The 21788-nt window shown below is 41.6% G+C and overlaps 1 protein-coding gene across 5 annotated transcripts in view; it reads right to left on the bottom strand.

Annotated features, from left to right (window-relative positions):
- DPYD (dihydropyrimidine dehydrogenase) overlaps window positions 1-21788 on the bottom strand; it is a 725075-nt gene that overhangs the window by 429397 nt on the left and 273890 nt on the right. For 4 of the 5 annotated variants that reach the window (XM_075002998.1, XM_075002997.1, XM_075003001.1 and 1 more), the window contains exons 6-8: window positions 16998-17194; window positions 12517-12598; window positions 6015-6102 (exon numbers count right to left, since the gene is read on the bottom strand). In XM_075002998.1, the coding sequence (XP_074859099.1) occupies window positions 6015-6102; window positions 12517-12598; window positions 16998-17194 (367 nt within the window). Of the gene's footprint in view, window positions 1-6014; window positions 6103-12516; window positions 12599-16997; window positions 17195-21788 lie in introns of those variants that run through there. The other variant, XR_012646587.1, reaches the window with a different exon arrangement.

Here is a 21788-nt window from a genome sequence, read left to right on the forward strand (position 1 = left end):
AATCCCTGGACCATTCTTTTGAAAGAATAGAGGCTGTGTGGATGCTCTCTTTCAAAACAGCAGATTGCTCTTTTGATCTGCTTTTTCACGTGTGCATTCAGTCTTTTGAAAGAAGTTCTTTTGTAAGAGCTCTTCCAGAAGAACTTTAGTCAGAGGACCACTGTAGCGTAGATGTAACCATTCTGCTTGTGCATCTCTTTGCATAAGCAGAACCTACACTACACTAAGCAGGTAATTGGATCTTACTGTCTGGTTCTGATGGGTAAAATAAGTTTTGATACATACATTCAGAGGCTTGTTTGCAAATTTGTCCATAAAGTTTAACAGAGATTTAATTCATCTCAATTAGGTTTCAAAAACAATTGAGAAAATATGAATAGTTAAAACCCAGGGCTAGCAGTTAGGCTGAGTCTCAAAATAAACAAAACAGCAGACATGTAGCACTTAAAAGACTAACAAAATCATTTATTTGGTGATGAGCTTTTGTGGGACAAACCCACTTCATCAGATCAATCTCAGTTCCAATACAGACTGACATTTATAAGTACAGAGTCTGCACTGGAAATGAGATTGAGCTGAAGAAGTGGGTCTGTCCCACAAAAGCTCATCGCTGAATAAATCATGTTGTTAGTCTTTAAAGTGCTACATTTCTGCTCTTTTGTTTTGTTGGAGTACAGACTAACATGGCTACCTCTCTGTTACTGAGTCTCAAAGGCCGTGGCTACACAAGCATCCCCCTTTTAAAAGGGGGATGCTAATGAGCCACTTTGGCAGATGCTAATGAGGCATTGCCATGCATATGCAGCACCTCATTAGCATAATGGCAGCCGCCCGCATTTTGAAACTGCCACTTTTGAAAGGCATGCTGCCAGTGTAGATGGGGGCCTTTCGAAAGGCCCGCCCCAGATTTCAAAAGACCCTTCTTCCCATTTGCTTCTAAGAAGAAGAGACTTTCGAAATCTGGGGAGTCCTTTTGAAAGGCCCCCGTCTACGCTGGCATTTGTGTGTTTTGAAACTGGCAGTTTTGAAAAATGGACAACTGCCATTATGCTAATGAGGTGCTTCATATGCATAGCAGCACCTCATTAGCATCTGCCGAAGTGACTCATTAGCATCCCCCTTTCAAAAGGGGGGTGCTAGTGTAGCCATGGCCAAAATGACGTTTAAGAATTCACGGCTAGACCAGTGTTTCTGTGCTTAACTGCCATTTTTAAAAACTCTTACCTTTAGAAATTCAGCATTTAGCTAAATGGAAGTGAAAAGCAATCACCACTGTTGGTAAGGAAGCACGATGGAAACCAGCCATATGATCTAAATCCCTCCTCCTCCCTTCCCTCTGCTGCAGTATTACAGTCCTGCATAGAAACTGTCAAATGAACTAATTTTTACTATTTGTTTTCTGTTCTTCACAAATGGGAACTCTGACATGTTCCCCTGCCCCAATTTATATTTGTTATTTTCTTGGAGACAAGATGTGAATTCAATTCTCCAACAGCAAAAAACTGTAATTCACTATCACTTTGTCCTTGTGAACGATAACTTTCAGTAAAACACATGAAGCGATGTATGCCACCACAATCTGCTAGGTAGAGATCTCCATGGAAAGAAAACCATAGCAGGACCACATACATGGCAGGGACGAAGCAAGCCACTCACTGAACCCTCCAGAAGCAACAGGAACATGGTGTTAGCTCAATGCACATAACGTGATAATGGTAGGTTGAAGGAAGCAACTGGAATGCGTGGGAAGGCTAACATCATCCCCTTTGATTGTTAGTGTGAGCTTGCCATTTGTTACTTAGGTATACAGTCTAGAGGCTGTGTTGGATCTCCATCTGCTGTTGGACAATCACATTGCTACAATGGCCAGGCCTGCTTTTTGCTTTCTCTTGGATACAGACCATGATATGATAATACATGCCTTAGTCACCTCACGCTCCCTATGAATTATAACACTGCACTCTATGTGGGCTGCATCTTATCTGGAAAATTAAGCAGGTGCAGAATGCAGCAGCTCGTACATTAAGTGATAATTCTTGGAGATAGCATATATTGTCAGTGCTCCATGACATATATTGGCTGTCATTTAGTTTCTACGTAGAGTTTATGGTGTTTGTTGTACGCTAGAAACATCTAAATTCTATAGGATATGACTACTTGAGAGACTACGTCTTCTTATGGCATATGTCACAGTGTTCAACGAAGGACTTGAAGCTTCATTTGTTTCATTACAAAAGGAAGAGAGTTCCTGATAAAATATTCTCTGTAAGGGTTCCTTTCCCAGAATCTGAAATAGCTGAAATTTGTTGCCATGGCACACGGCAAAGCCTGTCTAAGCAACAATTGGTAGAAGGCTGATGCAGATAAGGACAAGAGTAGTTTGATTGAAAAACATGGTGCAGGTTTTATTGTGCACTGGTCACATGGCTAATGATCTGCTGATGAGTGACAGGATTCAGCAGACATACTTCCAGCTCCCGTAGAATTCTATTTTGTGGCTCCAATGTTCTTTTTCTTTTATGTATTTGTGAAAGGTTTCCAGGGCTTTTGGTTGAGTTTCCCTTTTGCATGGTGTGAACACAAGACCCAAAACTAGTTATTAAATAAATAAATAAATAAATAAATAAATAAATGTAAAGAGATTGTGCTGTCTGCCCCTAAGCAGAAACCTCGTCACATGTTTCCCTTTAATACCAAGCATATGATAGAGATGCAAGCTTAAATATTTCTCATATATGCCCACTTTCCACATATGCACTCACTTAGACCTGCTTCACCCCTATTTCATGACACATTCATCTTCCTGATGCAAAATTCCAGCCATTTGATGCTCAAGGTTCTCCAGGCAATTTCATCATCCCCCTGCCAAACCATTTGTCTCCACATGGATGCTCACTCACCCCATAAAACTTGTGGACACTACTTTATTCCCACACCCATGAGATACCCACATCTCTAGGTTCTTCTTTATTTCCAAGAGACAGCCCTTCAAAGGTCCCACTTCTCTGGGAAAAACTTAGCATCTGGTATGCTTCTTCCCATCTAGATACCCATCCTCTTTTAATCATCAATGCACTTTTATTTCCACTCCTCTGGCAGAGAAATTGGGAACAGTCTGGGCTTAGTCTACTAAGCAATTGATCTACTGAACTACTAAAAGCTTAAAATCGGTATTTGATGCATGCAACTTTCCATAAAAATTTTGCTTCCAACATTCAAGTTAACATCCAACCTGTGGGGTACCTCCCCCAATAAAAGTTTATTTAATAGAGTAAAAACACAAACAGAAAAAGGAGTACTCAGAATCAACACATACGAACATCTTTAGTGGAGTGCATAATATTCTGTTGTGCTCCACACAGCAGACCCAAACACACTGTTCTCACTTGCCTTTCCATTTTCCTCCACTCATGCTCAGTGCACCAAAAATAAACAAATAAAAAAATCCTGCTGGCTGGATGTCCAGAAGAGGGCATAACATGTTGGCTTGAGGGTATAGTCAAAGACGAATTCCTTCACATGTCTGCCAGCCTCTGGCAGCAAAGACTGCTATGGATTCACAGCACCTTTCACCAGCCTATGTATGGAGTGTATTACAGTCTGTTTTCCTTCTGTAGTCTATGCAGTGGTTCCCAACCTTCTCACTTGTGTAGACCCCCAATCACTCCCCCAGCCTGTTCATGGACCCCCATCAAAGCCCGTTCTAGTTGCATGTACACATCATTAAATGAAAAAGGAAACCACCACATAGATTTTTGTAGAGCAATTAATAACACGATTGGAAGATATTTAATTTAAAAATAATAACTGATTGTAACTTTGCAATTTATTCAAAATGTGTTTTCTACAGGGCGGCAGCACAGCACTACACCACATTTCAAAGGGGCCCGGGGCAACTGACTGCTGTGCCCCACCCTGCTGATGGGCCTGAGGATGACTGATAGTTTGTCTTAGCTACTAAATGTTGAGAAAACAAATGCTTCTTTATGCTTTTCCATCCTAACTTCTGGGATTTTGTAAAACAGAACAGTTAGAAGAAGGACAGTCAGGGCTGATTAAAGAAAAAAGTAGATAACTTGGCACATTTCCCTGTATAAAATTACACAGAAATATGAACTCATGGAAATTCCTGTGTGTGGAAGGTCTTTAACAATGAGAGGATTTATATAAATCACAATGGTTGGTAGCATAATCACTTCAGAGAATGAACCTGAAAAGCTTATTATACTGAATACCCAGATGGTAAACAACAGTTGTTGCTGTACGAAGAATTACATCTCTGTAATCAATAATAGGAAGGAACAGTTGGACAACTTGTTTCCTATTATGTTCATTTAGGCAATGTCTAGATCAATAAAGAGCATTAAGCCTCATACCAACTGTAGAAAGTATATGTTCAACATACCTACCCTATGGTAAGGATGGGTACTGTTGTTCTCCAAAATACATTTAAGACATAACCTAACATAATCAAACATTAAATATCAGATGGATATTTTTATAAGGGAGTGGAGATAAAAAAATATTATTTTAGTTTAAGTTGAGTTCAAAGGCAATTTATTTTGTAAAAGCCAACCTCTACCATAATTCAGTTAGCTCTGGAACCTAACTCTGAAGAATGGTCATTTCTTACAGCAGACAGAAACAGCGATAAACCACAGTATTGCTGGCTTACACGTTCTCTAGCTAATTATGTAGGTATAGTAAACTATTCACCAAAACTTTTTAATCTTGTCACTAAAGAATAAGTAAAGCCAATCAAACTAAATTTCTGAATGGCTTGTTGAACTACCATATGAATGTTTAAGTTTATGTTTAAACAAATTGAAGTTAAAAAATACCCTCCGCCCAAAAAAAAAATTAAAAAAACCCACTACAACAGTACACTGGCTCTCCTTCCAACTTTCAGAGGGGTAGAATAAAAGTAAATGCGAAGTTCCTCCTCCACCAGAAAGGAAAATGGAAGTGGCAGAGGAAAGCATTGCTTTCGGTTATTTAACTTTGCGGTTTGAAAGCCATCTCATGGGAAGCAATTGAACTCTCTTAGTGAGCTCTCATGAAGCACATCTATCTATTTTTCAAAAGGGATATGTGACATCAAAATGAGAACACCTGTAAGCTGTTTTGTTCCTATTTTATTATTTATGACAGACACATGTACAGTAAGCTACATAGAGTATTCAGATAAGTAATTTCTATACATTGGAGAAGAATTTCAGTACTTCTAAAGTTCTTGGAATGTGTTCGAAATTCAGAGGGGGCATGTTAATGAGGCAATTCAGAAGATGCTAAGGAGGTGTTGACATGAATATGCAGTGCCTCATTAGCATAATGGTGGCTGCGTGTGATTCAAAAGTGCTGCTTTCAGAACACCGCCACCTGTGTAGACGGGGGACTTTCGAAAGGACCTCCTGACCGCAAAAGCCACTTCTTCATAAAACCAAACAGGAAGAAGGGGCTTTCAAAGTCAGGGGGTCCTTTCGAAAGGCCCCCATCTACTTGGGCGGCATGTGTTCCAAAAGCAGCACTTTCGAATGGCAGCACTTTTGAATCAAATCAAATCAAATGTCAGCACCTCATTAGTATCTTCCAAACTGCCTCTTTAACGTACCCCCTCCGTAAGGAGGGGACGTGTACACACAGCCAAGGTGCAATAAGTTAGGTCTATCCATAACACTGCTTAATCTTTGGTCTCTGCTGAGACTTCCAGGCATAATATCATTTAGTGCCAATTGTTATGGAGCTATTTAGTAGATGCTCACCTGTCCTCTAAGAAGCAGCCCAAATTATTTCACACTTACCACTGGATTGACAACAGGTAGCAACATCTTACAGTAACTACTAGGGAGACCAAGATACAGACCATGATGAAAGAATTTTTTTCTTATTGCCTCATTTGGTTTACACTGAAGATGTTTAAACTTTACTTTCTAAGACACTGAAACACAGCCCTTTTGCAGTCAGAAAAATCATTCTCATTTTCAGCAAGACAAAGGGGAATAAGACAGTCCTACCCATTCCAATGAAGACTGCTTTGTAGCCATCTTCCTTCAAGGTATCGAGTGTCATTCCTTCTATTCCAAGGCCTTTCCCACAAATTATCTACAATAAAACATTATAGAGATTTTAAGTAATTAACAATTAATAATTCAAATTGGTTTAAATGCCACCATGTTCCTCTTCATGGCATCTGGAAAAAGTATTACAAAGGTCAATCAATTAAAAATAATAAAAATATTTTTTCAAGTTAGACTTACAGGGCATCTTTAGGCTTGAGCAAGCTAATCTTAGTGAATAACTCAAAGTGATATAGGAAGCATAAAGTGGCTTAAAGACGCCTTTGTATTTCCTGATAGGGGAGGACAGCAGAGGGTCACTCTGGTTCCTGACATAACAGCAACCAGCAACAAGCAAACAAACAGAAAAAGAAAAAAAAAACTATGAGCATGGAGCACAAGAGCAAAATAACAGTTTAAAATGGTTGTATTTGATACTGGGTAAGTAATGAAATATCACCCCCATGATACTCAGGATTTTAGAAACCTAATCTGGGAACAAAGACTAGGGAATGCATGGGAAATGGAACAATCAATCAGAACATTCATCAGAAAAAAAAGTGTTAGGGATTACTGTGAAAAAATCATCATGCCACAAGTCTATTGCACAGCGGGGAAAAAAAGGCAAATAGGGCACTAGATAGAATTCATAGAAAGAGTATCAAACAAACACGGTGATGCTACATGCAGTACTAGTCACTGTGCCAAATGAAACCTCACACCCTGTGCAGCAAAGGCCAGACAGCTCGGATTCTGTAAATGGGCCTTACACCAAGGAGCCCTGTTCGAGTCAGTGGTGCTCTTTGTGGGTAAAAGGGTCCATCTAAGCAGAGTCAACACCAGATCAGGGCTCAAGACAACATCTTATTTCATGAATCTTTATTCTGTGGAAAAGTGAAGCGGACAGTGCTCAATCTTATGGATCAGTCCAAAGGTCCAGTATCCTGTCTTCCAACAGTGACCAATGCCTCGTGCCGCAGAAGTGCTGAACAGAACAGGTAATCATCAAGTTATCCATCCCAGGGGTCTGGCATCACAATGCCGCGGCCTTTGAGTGGCTCTCCAAGGCCCTCATCAGCCAGGGCAATCCCACCCACACCCCGGACCAGGTCCAGTCAAAAATCAAAGAACTGAGGCTGAGCTACTGCAAGGCCCAGGACATGGCTGGACAATCTGGGACTGTGCCCACCAGCTGCCCCTAGTTCAAGGAGCTCGACTGTCTCCTCAGGCCCAAGGAGGCAGAACCCCCAACACAGCCAAGCCAGAGATGACGCCAGAGACTGTAACCAAGGACAAGGACTGCCTGGGACCAGCAGCTGGAACCAGGCATCTGTGTATGGTTTGGAGACTAGACACCATCAGCAATGACGAAGGCTCAAGCGAGAGGGCCCTCATCATCGACATCACATCTGGGCCATGCAGCCAGGCCCCCTCCACCCAGGACCCGCCCGAGTTCCTGGAGGGACCCGCAGGTAGGTGTCATGCATGCCAGTCACCTCAGGACCAATGGATGGGCCACTGAGTCCCACCCAGGGCTTCTGCAGCCCACACACATGGCCACCAGCCCCAGTGCACATGGATCCCGGACAGCCATGCTCCACGGGCCCTATGGGGGCTGATGTGTGGCACTCAGCACCATGCAACCAGGACAGCACCATGGGTTGCATGGCTATGGAGGGACCAGGTGGGCAGAGGGGATCCCACGCCTGTACCACACATGAGGGAAATGCCGGGAAACAGTCACTGCAGGGACACCGGCATGGGGACAGGATGGGCAGGGACATGGGGGACATTGCACAGGACTAACGGCCCATTCCTCTCTCCCCTTCTGTCTCCACAGCTCTAGCAGCCAGCAGCTGGACCAGCCCCATCCACAGGCCAGGGAGCCCGACCTCTGAGGGTGAGGGGGAGTGGCCTGGACCCTGAATGGGGACAGAACAGCAGAGAGTAGGAGGAGAAGGTGGGTGACACTGCCCTCACCACAGCCCTCACCGCAGCCCTGCAGGACCTCACAGGGGTGCTGCAGGAGAGACTCGCCATGTTGGACTCCAACTTGGACCTGGCCCCGGCCACCGCCCCCTTGTGACCCACTTCCATCCCCACCCCACTCGCCCCCACCCCACTGTCCCCCACCCCACTCATGTGGTGGGGGTGTGACCTGGTCATGGCTTACTTCATTCAGGATGGCCCCAATGGTGGTTCTGCCCACCCCAAACTGGTGCCCTACAGATCAGTGACTGTCTGGGGTGGCCAGTTTCCAGAGGGAAATTGCCACCCTTTTCTGGAGTGGGAGCGCTGGTCTCATCTGGGTGTCACAGTGCTGGAAGACTGTGGCAAGCCAGTGGCACAGCTCCAGGAATGTCTCCTTGGTCACCTGAAGCTCTGTAGCCCCTGGTCATCATCCCAGTCCTCCAGCACCAGTCGGTTCCAGAAGTCGCTACTTGTGGGGAAGCCCCACAAGTGGCAGATGGCCCAGGGCACAGTGTGAGGTGCTGTGCTCTCAGAGCAGCCTCCAGTAGGGTGGCTAACAGATATGCGCTGGCCACGGACTCAGTTGCAGGGGAGGAGCTGAATGGGGTCCATGAGAGCCTGGGGTGCCTCGTCCACTCACTCTCCATCTGCCTGCCTAGGGACAGCTAGCTGGCCCTCAGTGTGTGCAGGCTGAGGCTTGGGGGAGGGGGCCCTTTAATGGTGTGGCTGGCAGCGGCCCCAGAAGGGCGTAGCCATCATGTGACCCTGCCCGCAGTGTTTCCTGCCCCTGTACTTTTGAAAGAATGCCTTGGGGTGTGTGGATGCTCTCTTTCAAAAGTGCGGTGGGGCCTTTCAAATGGCCAGGTTGGACCTTCACTCCCTGTTTGCCAGTGGGGATGCTCCTTTTCAAAAGGACATCTTTCGATGTTTAGTTTTGAAAGCAGTCCTTTCAAAAGGGCATCGTAGTGCAGACACAGCCATAGAGCCTGTTTCAGAAAAGGGCCATTGGACACACTAGCCGTGTCTACACGTGCACGCTACTTCGAAGTAGCGGTGACAACTTCGAAATAGCGCCCGTCACGGCTACACATGTTGGGCGCTATTTCGATGTTAACATCGACGTTAGGCGGCGAGACATCGAAGCCGCTAACCCCATGAGGGGATGGGAATAGCACCCTACTTCGACGTTCAACGTCGAAGTAGGGACTGTGTAGTCGTTGCGCGTCCCGCAACATCGAAATAGTGGGGTCCGCCATGGCGGCCATCAGCTGGGGGGTTGAGAGACGCTGTCTCTCCAGTCCCTGCGGGGCTCTATGGTCACCGTGTGCAGCAGCCCTTAGCCCAGGGCTTCTGGCTGCTGCTGCTGCAGTGGGGGATTCATGCTGCATGCACAGGGTCTGCAACTCATTTTCGGCTCTGTGTATCTTGTGCTGTTTAGTGCAAGTGTGTCTGGGAGGGGCCCTTTAAGGGAGCGGCTGGCTGTTGAGTCCGCCCTGTGACCCTGTCTGCAGCTGTGCCTGGCACCCTTATTTCGATGTGTGCTACTTTGGCGTGTACACGTTCCCTCGCAGCGCCTATTTCGATGTGGTGCTGCGCAACGTCGATGTTCAACATCGACATTGCCAGCCCTGGAGGACGTGTAGACGTTATTCATCGAAATAGGCGACTTCGATGTAGGCTTCACGTGTAGACGTAGCCACTATGACTTATTTCAAAATAGGGTCCATCCCTGTCTTAACAGCACCTATTTCAAAATAGCTATTTTGAAATAAGGGCTATTCCTCATAAAATGAGGTTTACCAATTTCGAAATAAGTCAACCGCTATTTCAAAATTATGTTGAAATATCAGTTGCGTTGTGAAGACTCTAGGATAGTTATTTCAAAATAACTTTGCTGTGTAGACCCTACCCTAAGTCTCCTTATTCCTTTTCCTATGTGTGTTTTTATTTCCCTGTTCTTATGTTTTTGCTGTACTTTTGACGCCCTTCAGTGCAACACAACTTACATTGAATTTAATAGCTAGAGTCTCTTAGCATCTATTACATTGTCTTCATTTAACATTTAAGAATCTTTCCATGTGGCCTTTCAGATTAAAACAGCCCAGCTTGGCTCTCCAGGGTGAATTTAGCTTAAACTGGGGAAGGAACTATTGGAAATTCATGCATGGATAATTCTGGTTCTATTTTGTCATTTTTTTGTTATTCTATACTTGTGATGCTCCACTGTACACATGCTTCTTATCATGCTGCCTCTGTCATTGAATTTATCTATATTTACTTTTGAAATGCATGAAGATTGGTTTTCTACATCCCTGAGAAAAAAATGGAGGATGCAAAATATATGTTATTTAAGGACTGGCTCTTTCTTATGTTCTCTTTTCATATATTAGATATAATTTATATCAACAAATGTCAAAGTTGTGCATAGTTGTGATTCTTTTGACTATAGACTGCATATTCAATGGGTACATAATGCAACCTATGAATGATTACATATTTTACTCTAATATGTACATATATTATGAAAACTTAATGGAATTTAAACTTCATTATTAATTTTATGTGAAGATTTGCAATATTCTGAATGTCTGGTCATGTAACTTTTATCTACCTGAGTAAGTCTTACTGAAGTTAACACAATTAATCACTGAAATCAATAATACTTAGCATTTATATAGCACTTTTCTCCCAAGATCTCCGCAAAAGTAGATAAAATACTCCCATTTTACAGAAGCACAAAGTTGAGGTAATTAGTGATGTGGCTTGTCCAGGGTCACATAGGCAATCAGTGGCCTCTTTGAGAATAGGCTCTAGGATAAAATTCTGCAGTACACATCCAAGTGGCACAGCACAGAACTCACACCCCTGGAGAAGGGAGTGGTATGTTGGCTTTCAGCCACCTCTGCACTCTGAATTTCAAACTGCTCCAAAATTTCTGGAGTAATTGACATCGCTGGTGGCTAGTTTGAATTCTGCAGCCTGGCCTCAGCAGCTTATGAGCCACAGCATATGCTCCATTCTGTGATGCCTCCCTGACATGCCTGATGCCTACAGATTTGACTCCAGCATGCCCTCTGTGCCATAGCTCATGAGGGGGTGCTCAGAAGGAGCCTTCTGGCTTTCTTCCACAGCTCCTGAACCAGGGTCAGCATCTCTCAACACAATCTTGGACTTTTATGCCACATCTATACTGCAGCTAGGAGAGTGTGTAACCTACACACCTACTGGGTGTGGTTCACTGACCCATGTAGCAATACTTAAACCACTCACAGAGAGAAAAACTGAGTCTCCTCTACAGCCTTAGCTGAGAGGAATCTACATTTTAGCTCACGTGACAGAGGCTCTTGCACTAAGTTCCAGAGATCCCAGGTTCAACTCCACCTGCTAGCAGTTACACGTGCCTCCTAACCCAGGAAGTTAACTTTGTTTTCTTTTACCTAGCACTCTAAAAACAGAACAGGAGCATGGACTAGCCACCTGAGTACAATCCACCTGACCCCTAACCATACTGCAAAGTCTGCACTGCTACTTTTACTGCAAGACTCAAAATGAGCAAGCATGAGTCGGTCTCCCAGGGCTGGGAGGCATTCTCCTAGCCACAGTGTATACTAACCAAATAGCCCCTTTATGTCACTCCTGACCTTGGCCTGAGCATAGAGGTGTTGAAGGATCTCATCCTAGATCTTGTGATTCCCAGTCAGCTGCTCTGTCTACTGGACCAGGATAAAAGACTGAGTAAGGATTACTTAGATAGTTCTCACATGACCTTAATCACTTAAGAGTTAGTATCTAGTCTCCTGTGTAAGGGTTTGATCCTAAGATATGTTCCAGACAAATAACTTCCATTAAAATGAGCAGCAGTTAAACATACTGAAAATACATCTCTAATGCAAGCACTGAATGAACAATAACACAACATTCCCATTAGCTAAAAATAATCAAGGCATGTTGTTTGCTTAATAAAATGCAGCCAGTGCAAATCTATTGCTTTCCAGGAAAATGAATTATTGTTTTTGTTTATAGCAGATCATGTCACTACTTTGTTAATTTGATGCTTGTAATAAGTAAAATAAACATCAATGTGAGATTGCATTACAAACCTTTAAAAGAAAACTGGGGTGTAGAGACAATTGTCAAATATAAATATATTAAGTAGCACCAAACATGCATGAAAACAACTTGATTAAAGAAATCAAATCTTTGCAATAGCTACATTGAACCCCTAAAGCAATTTAGGAATTTGTTTCTTACAGACAATTAATCACATGCAGGCATGCCAGATGAGAACTATTGATTGCCCTTTTCCAACTAGTGGTATTCAGACAACAGACAGACAAATGCCCTGAGCAAAAGGAAGCATCTTCCTGCTTCTGCCTGCTATAGCTTTTAATTGTTCTTCACTAATGTGCGCGACATTTTGCTGTTAATCTTTGACAGAGCTCTTGCTCTTTCTTTGAGCTAAATGAAGGCAGATTATAGTTTTCATTACCTTCACTCCAAGGTCCTTCATAAGCTCAACTTCAAAATTCACTACATCATACGGCAACCGGAATTGAGGGATTTCAGATGTACTAGAAAAAAATGTAAAAGAGGTTGTGAAACAACTGACAGATATTAAAGAGCCAAGACTTTTCATCTTTTAAACATTAATGCACATACTGTGGAAATCTTCTACATTTTGTGCCTTTACAAAGATTATTTTCAAGTATTTAACAGTGATGGAATATGACTCATCTAATTACAGAGATTCAGTATTGACAAACCAAAATCAGTCACTACAAAAGAGGAAACTAAAAAATATTTTATACTTTTCTCATAATCTATTTTACTTGTTAATAAGAATTCTAAATACTGTTTAACTTTGTCAAGTGCCATTTATTGCATCTCTCTGTTAACCAGGAACTAAAACTAACAGGTTTCATTGGAGCGTCTCAGAGAATCACAGCTATGTTCCTGAACCTTCCACAATAACAATATCTAAAGAGAAATACATTTGCTTTTTGTAAAGATAAAAACATCAATGTCACAGCATATTGTAACCAACAATGGCCAAACCTTCTTTATATTTGTGATCACAACCACAGAGAGAGAGAGAGAGAGAGAGAGAGAGAGAGAGAGAGAAAGAGAGAGGGATTCTTTATAGCCAAAAAATGATGAAGTTACCCAATAATTAATACTCAAACTTCCATTTCTTTAAGTTGAATGTCTAAATTATATTTGCTCTAGGTCATTTTCTTGTCCATGCTGGGCACACTGCACCCTCCGGTTATATTCTACAAGTTCCCTAACATCCTGCTACACTGTACATCAGTAATTTGAAATAGGGCTGTATTATGGGCTCACGTTTACTCTTTAAATTAAGGTATGTCTTTATGGACAAAGTCTTCTTCAGCGTCCCAACACAACAGATTTATTGCCCCAGAGATATTACTATAAAGGGCCAGATACTTAGCTAGTATAAATCAGCACTGACTTCTATAGGACTATCCCAATTTAGATAAGCTCATTATGACTAATGAAGGCTATCAAACAGCATGTTTTAAATGGTTCTGGTCAATAAAGATAAAATGATCCAAAATATAGAAGCTTCTGGAAATTCAACCTCTTTGCCAAAATTAATACAGTTACAATTTCTTAAAAAACCCTGAAATAGAAAAATTTATAGTAGCTCTATTTTACATGTTATTGAGCATTCTGATCCCTTAGACCTAATTCTGACACATCGGCAGGTTTTATTTATTTTCAGACTTGTCAACCACAAATATATAGCAAAAAAGTTGACTTTATTACTTTCTTTTAGGATTGTGAATACTGACCATCTTTGTGCTCAACTGCTCACCATGTAACTAAAAGCATTTTATATTTCAAACATAATGTATGGGCCACAAGTGGCAGTGCAATTTTCATATCACTATAAGAAAAAAGTGGCCAAAACAAAGGATAAGAAAATAGAGATTCAATTAAGAAATCCACTAAAATAACAAAATCTTATTTCACCACCCATAAATATATTTGCTGAAGGCCTTTCATTTTCTCAGATATAAGAGGAACTCCATAGGCCACTGGTAGCATTCAGTAACTAGCCCTATTTGCAAGAATATTTTCCTCAATTCCTTCAAATGTGGGGATGAGTGAGAGAAAGCATGTGTAAGAAAGAAAGATCAATAATGTTGCATTTTAATGTTATAGAAATTGTAATCAACTGTCTTTCTCCATGATAAATATTCCTTAAACTAGCTATAATCCTGATGCACATAAGAACAACAACCTGCTCAGGAAAAAAAAATGTTTAAAAAAAACAACACAAGTACAAGGCAATGGATTGGTCTAGCATAGACCAAATCTGAAGAGAAAGCACGGCCATTATTTAGGCCTGCTACTAAACCCCTGATCTTCCACAGTTGAAAGTAGGAAAGATGATCATAAGATACAGGAGAATGGGTGACTCTTGAATATAGGTTCTTGGAAGTGGCCAAGGGGGCCATGAAATTTACATTTAATGGAGTTAGAAAGGTAGAAACAGACAAACTAAAGATCATGTTGCTCAGATTAGGTATGCACTGTTGTTTCATTTAACTGAAGAGAGGTTTCCTTTAATAACAAAACAAAAAAGCAGTAAAGTAGCACTTTAAAGACTAACAAACTAATTAGGTGAGCTTTGTGGGACAGACTTGACGTGGGTCTGTCCCATGAAAGCTTACCTAATAAATTATTTTGTTAGTGTTTAAAGTGCTACTTTACTGCTTTTTTGTTTTGATAGTATATAGACTAGCACGTCTTTCTCTCTGTTTTTAATAACAAAGTTGCAGAACTGAGCGCAAAGTAGGTGTGAATTGTCAACAGGATAAAGTGATGGTCTAGGAAACAGCCTTTTTTGTGATAACATTGACTTTCAATAAATTGTTTTTAAAAAACAACATGCTACTTCATTAAGTGGGCAGATACGTCTTGCACATGATCTGCAATCCCCTATGGCAGTTGATGTTAGTAAAATAAATGCGTATGGTGAAGCGTCTGTAACACAATCAGCTAAATTAACACTTTTGATAATTAGGCAGTACAGTTTTGAATGTAAATTAAAGTCATCAGCTCTACTTTTCTAACATTGATTAACTCTTTGTAACCTCCAGGAATTAAGTAATTGACGTTCAGGATCATACTCATTACTTGGTGTCATTTCCATTGACTTAAGTGGTGTTGCACCAGGGACGGATTTGGTGTTCCCTTTTTTTACACCTCACAGTGAATTTTTAAAATGTGTGATATTTTATGTGTGTGTTGGCATTAAATTTACCTAGTGTTCAAATTCTAAAATATATTTTTGCACGTATTTAGAGGTGCCACCAGTCTTGGAAGACATAATCACCATCACGGTCCTAGTGGGAGAAATTCATCCCCCAGTGAAGAGGACCTATTACTACACTTCTTGTCTAGTGATAATGTTTGTGATGTTCCAGTGCTGCAGAAAAATAGTAGAGCTGCCCTGCCACTGACTGAATTAGTGGATTCCATGCTTCTTTTGCATGCTTATCTGCAAAAATCCCATTTACTCAGGCTTTGTAGATAGTTGGGGAAATCAGTTGTGAACTTTACCCTCGGAGAATGATTTATCGAGGTTGCAAATACAAGTTTCAATCCCATTTTTGTTTATTTTAATGTGTTTTTGCATAGGGAACTTTATAAAACCATTCTGGATTTAGACATTTTCACTATGTGAACATAAAGGATTTTTTACACAAATTCATTTACTATTGCACATGGTAAACCAAGAGCATGGCAGAGCAACTCACAGCAGTTCGTCATCCTTTAAAAATCCTTTGGATTTTGGGAAAAGTGTTAACAGATCTTCTAACAGACTCATCTGGCCATGCTTGTGAATAGAGCAGTTCTGTACTGTATAGAGCAGACTAAAACTCAGTGGTGAACACCTATCCAGTAGCTCTTAGAATCATGACATTGAACAGGCTGCTTATGGCTGGCAGCAGTGAACAAAGGATGGTAAGCCAAAGCATAGACTTTTTAAATGAAAAGAGATTTGACATTTGTATTTCGAAAATAAGAAGATACAGTGGGCCTTATTCTATGCACTTTCAGTTGGTGTAACACAGTGAAGAATCAGTCTATTTATCACGTGTTGTTCAAATGTATTTAAAGTCTGAAGCCCTGTACACTGTTTATTAAAGTAATAAATCAGCCATTAGAATTGTTAACATTCAGTCATTTAAAACCAAAATTCCAAAAACACTTTTTGGGCATGCTTCCCTAGAACATCAGCAAAGCCTCATAGGCTATGTCTAGATGGCAGAGAACTGTCGGCAAAAAATATGGAAATTGCTCAATGTATTTGCACATCTTTTGCTGATAGTTCTGTTGGAAGAGGCTTTCCTGACATTTGGCCCATCCACATGGGGCCAAATTTTGGAGAAACCTTTGCTGAAATATCTCTTCTTCCTTGTGGAATGAGGTGTACAGGGATGCCAACAGAACGCTCATGACCGGCAGATCTCTGCCAACAGACCTGCACTGTGGACACGCGCCCTGTTGACAAAACTTCTGTCAACAGAAGCCTGCAGTCTAGGCTCTAGGATTTGTATGCACAGATACTAACGAGGTCGTCCAGCCTCAATTGGCCAAAGAATGTATGTCTTTTGAGAAGGAAAAATTCCAATTTTTCCACACTTCCATGGGTAAATGAGAAAGAACTGCAGATGTGAGAAGTAGGTTTCCCTTCATAGCAGTTACATATTAGTCTACTTTTCAACAGAATTTGGCTCTTTGCAGTTACTAAACTTGTATGTAAATTTTCAAACTTACATGCAACTGAAGACACTATTTAACAGGGATGAGGAATGATGACTTCTTAAAGTGAACCTTTAGAACTTGTCATTGTCTCCCCCAAGTTTCTGGTTTGATCAGAGTTTAACAAATTGCATTACGTATGCTTCCCATAAACATACATCAAGTTTTTACCTCAAGCCACCAACGTATTCCTGTTTTTCAAATATGGTGATGTCTGCGTAACCTAAACGAGCCAAAAAAGAAGCACAGCTGATACTTGCAGGCCCAGCACCAAAGAGAGCTATCTTCTCATGGTAAGCTTCAGGCATCTGTGCTGGGGGAGGTAAGAAAGGGCTTCTAATCTGAGGAATATTCATAGCTTTGAACACCTAAAAAAGCAATACATTTAATAAATTATATACTGTCACAATGACAATCCCAGTATTCAAACTTAATTACAAATGGTTTTAAAATACTGAGCATAATGTAAGTTTCTATTAATATTACAATAAGTTATTTACTTCTGTCCATTAAAATAGATTTCCATTGTACAAACACACACCAATACACAATTGGATCTATGATCAGGAATTGGGATTTCGCACAGAAAATTTTCCATTGCCCCGCAAATAAATCCTTCCTCCCATCCCCAGTGTGCTGATCAATCTTGCATATGTGAAAAGGTAGCCACGCCCCAGCTCCCTTCATTCTTAGTTTCTTCGTTGTCAAAGAATATGTATATCAATATATCAAATACAACTGCAGAATGTTTTCTAATATGCTAGTAACCTTCCCTGACCTCCCAGCCTATGCATACTTCCATACATTACAGTGGCATTGTGTTCTCAGTGTTATTTTCTTTAGGGCTTCTTTTTGGTCGTCACTAAGCTACTCATCTGGGGTGAAATCCTCAGATGGCATAAACCAGGGATCAGCAACCCCTGGCACGGATACCCAGAGCAGCATGTGAACTGATTTTCATCACCATGCATGGTGGAAGCTCAGCCTGGCCCTTCCTCCCATATGTAGCTGGGAGCTTGCTCAAAGCCACGCCACCTATGAATAAACAAAGGACCAGGTAATGCTACCTGCCACCACCTAAATGGTAAAACTCTGCATCTTAATTTATTTATTAATGAAGCTGTTGTAAGTAGGACTATTAGTGACTTTAAAAAGTATCTCCGGCACTCGGACTGCACATAGAGGTCAAAAGGTTGACTTTTGGCACTGCCTCAGAAAGGCTGTTAACCCCTGGTATAAAACATCATAACTCCACTGTAACTTAAGTGGGTCCCATATGACCAGAAGAGGAGATGTTATTGGAGAAATTACCAATATGTTAAAAATGCTAAAGCAGGCATCACTTATTTTTCCTTCATAATATCCAACTCATAATAGTAATAAAGAGGGGTCCCAGAAATCCATTTGCCATAGAAAAAAAAACCAACAGAATTTGTGATGTTACAGAGAATTTTTAGTTTTTATATTTTATGCCCGTACCCTTGGGTGATCAGGCAAGTCGGGAGATATACCACCAGTGCTGATTGGTGGGACCGGCTGGTCATGGGCCAGTGGGAGGTCCAGCAGTAGTTCCAGAACTTCAGAATGTGGAAGGACATCTTCCTGGTGCTCTGTGCCTGGCTCGCCCCGACACTCTGCAGACAGGACACCTACCTGTTGCCTGCAATCCCCTAAAGAAGAGGATTACCATTGCCCTGTGGAAGCTCATCACCCCCGATAGCTACCACTCCATGGGGAACCAGTTCAGCATGGGCAGGTCCACCACTGGGACAGTCCTCATACAGCTAAGGCACTCCTGGGCTGCAGGCCCTGCATGGGAGGTAGGGGAAAAGGGGATTCTTCCTGATAGGCAGTCACAGGGATAGGAGTCAGGGCTGGGGGCTCTGGGGAGCCCAATCCCCAGGGAATCATGGCATCCCACCAATGCACAGCCCTGTTCCTGGAGGTCAGTCTCCTGGGGGTCTCCAGAAAGCTTGTGGGGTAAGAGAGGAGTCAAGAAACCCTGCAGGGCCAAGGGCTTAATACCCACAGTCCCTCATCCATGTGTCCTGCCTATTCCCCTGGCAGGTTGTGAGAGCAATCGACTCTCTCCTGCTGTGGACAGTCATCTGTCTGGCCGATATCAACAGAATCATGGCCAAATTTGACACCTTAGGGTTCCCCAACTGTTTTGGAGCCATCAATGGAACCCACATCCCCATATACACCCCAGACCACAGTGAGACCAGGTTCATCAACTGGAAGGGGTATCTTTCATCCTTTTTCTCCATTCACCTGAGAAAGTAGGTTTTACCCATGAAAGCTCCTGACCTAATAATTTTATTAGTTTCTAAGGTACCACGGGACTGCTTGTTACCAGTGACTAGGTTATTCCCACCTTGCAATCGAGGACCAAGAAGGTTCTCACCCCACTCCATACCCACACCTCTCAGCGGGAAAGCAGAGCAAAGATCTGCTTGAGAACAAAGGGAGAGAGGTGATCAGCGATGGAAGAAGGGTAGGTTTCTGAAAGAGACTGGACTTGGCCTGACTAAAAGATCAGGACGAGACTGACCAAGTAATGGAGACTGGAGAGGTAATGGAGTGCACTATAAATTAAGAGAGACAGCAGCAACGCTGGAGTCCATTACAGTTGCATTGGTGGATGGCTCTAGTTTGGCCAGACTGACTATGTCTTCACTTTCAGTTCTGTGTGCTAACCTAAGGACTTCCAGTGCCTTGTTCCAGCAATGTCGAAAACAAACACTGCCTGGTATCACTGCAAATACTTGCTAAGATACATGAGTGGCTCACAGAGAGGAGGAGCAGGAGAGCTTGAGCCCAGGGATTTAGGCCAGGTCTATACTAGATCTGAAAGTCATTTTCAGATATGCAATTCCAGCTATGGCAATTGTGTAGTTACAATTGATGTATCGGAAATCGACTTTTGTGACTGCAGCATTTCTCCCGTTCACCTCCCTTACTCCTCGTAATTACAAGGAGTACAGCGTCAACTGCTCACTGCAGACAAATTGATTCCACACTTCTTTACCAGAGGCGTGAAATTGAACTCCAGAAAATCAACCCTGTGTGTAGACAAGCCTCTCTAAGGGAGAGCACATTTCCCAGGGAAACTTTAGCTCTATGGATCTCCCTACGCATGGCTGTGCCCTATTTATCCCTTTATCAATCTACACTGTTAACGAACGCATTACCATAATTGCGGATGACATCTAACATGCTCTTCTCAGAATGGGGAAGTACACAGTCTTTTCAAGTTAAACTTTGGCACAATCAACTTATGAACTGGAAATTTAATTTGTGGCTTGAATAAATGTTCATTTTCTTCATATTGACTCGAGTACTCTCAGCTAGGTAAACCAATGATTAAAAAACCCTATTTTTTAGCAGCATTTATAAACTGCCATTACATTCTAACAAACTGGAAGAAGCAAGAGATAGATAATTGTTTTTAAAAAGAATCACTTATACCTGACAACTCACACAATATGGGCGGGTTTAATGTGGTTATTAATGGATTTCACAGACTGAAAAGCTTACATTGTACTGTGAAACTAGATTGTGATAACTAAAATGGAATAGGATTTTTTTTTCAAATGTGTCCTTTGTTAAATTCATATAGAAGGAAGAAGCAACTTACATGATATTATATTTCCATTAGTTTTTATATTTTAAAGGCATACACACTTGTACTAGGAATGCTTGTGTTAGCAGATGCTAACACATCTTTCAACTCCAACACTTGCTAGTAATATAAATTATATACTTATCATATTTTAATGTATAAATTATGCAGTATTTACATACAAATATTATTCAAGTATATTTCTTTCATTTTAAATATTGTTCAGCAAATCAGAGCACTAGCTTAACTGGCATAGACTTACACACGTCTGAGTTTAGCCAATTGTTACTGTAAATGGGCAGGGAGGAGTCTAGTGTTATTGTAATGTTAAGGGTGAGAAATTAAGCACTGCTTCAAGAAATTCTAAAAGTTAAGGCTCAATGTTCACCCCTAATTGTGTATTCTTGGACATAATCTAAAACTGTCTTTACACACTTTACACAGTGGCACTGGCTATATTTTGAATTCTGGAGTTCAATGGGATGTTTGATTGTTAAGGCCATGGAGGCCCAAAGAGTGAAAACTGCAAACAGCTGCAATACATTTCAAAAGATTTTCACTCATTTTACAGTGATGTTTCACTACATTATAATTCAAGAGATTAAATTTCACTGGATTCCACTGTGCAAATCCTATTACATGTGAATACCATCTCCCCTTCTTCCTCCGCTCTGACTATGGGTAAATTATAAAGAGAGTTTAGGACTACCTTGGCTTAGAGACATAAAAGCCAAGCCCTTAGAGGGGTTTTTACCTGTCAGGGATTTTCTCTTCCCCTTGTACCGCTAATAACTGCGGTCCTGGTCTCCACACTCCTTATGCATGCTTGTATATGAATGAAGAATTAAAACACTTTTCCTTTTTCTGCTATAGGTCTTGATTTTCTGTTCCTATGGAAACTCTCATCTTCCACTGCTCCAAATGAAAAATACCACCTGGTCAAGTTTACATACAAGTCTGTTGCAGGGCCAGCGTAAGAATTCGGGTGACCATCATTCTAACCACTGCACTGTGCTGCCTCTGTAACCATATATTTCAAAAGGGACATACTTCAACTCCAGGTTCACTTCATGAAGTACTTCTGTGTATACGCCCAAGGTTCTGAACCATGTCTCTCATGTGCTATCCAGACTGAAATTTCTAGATTTGTCCTGTTCTTTCTTCTCGTTTTCACCATTTTCTCTCCTACACCCATACCACCGAGGTCCCTTACATAGCCTTGCAAACCTCTTAGATAGGAACATTGGCAAGAAAGGCTGCAGAGGAGGCTTGCACTCTGGTTGAATGTGCCCTGACAAGTGGAGGAAGGTGGGCACCTACCGGCTGATAATAATTTT

The sequence above is a fragment of the Carettochelys insculpta genome, chromosome 9 (assembly GCF_033958435.1).
Source record: "Carettochelys insculpta isolate YL-2023 chromosome 9, ASM3395843v1, whole genome shotgun sequence".
Taxonomy (NCBI): Eukaryota; Metazoa; Chordata; order Testudines; family Carettochelyidae; genus Carettochelys; species Carettochelys insculpta.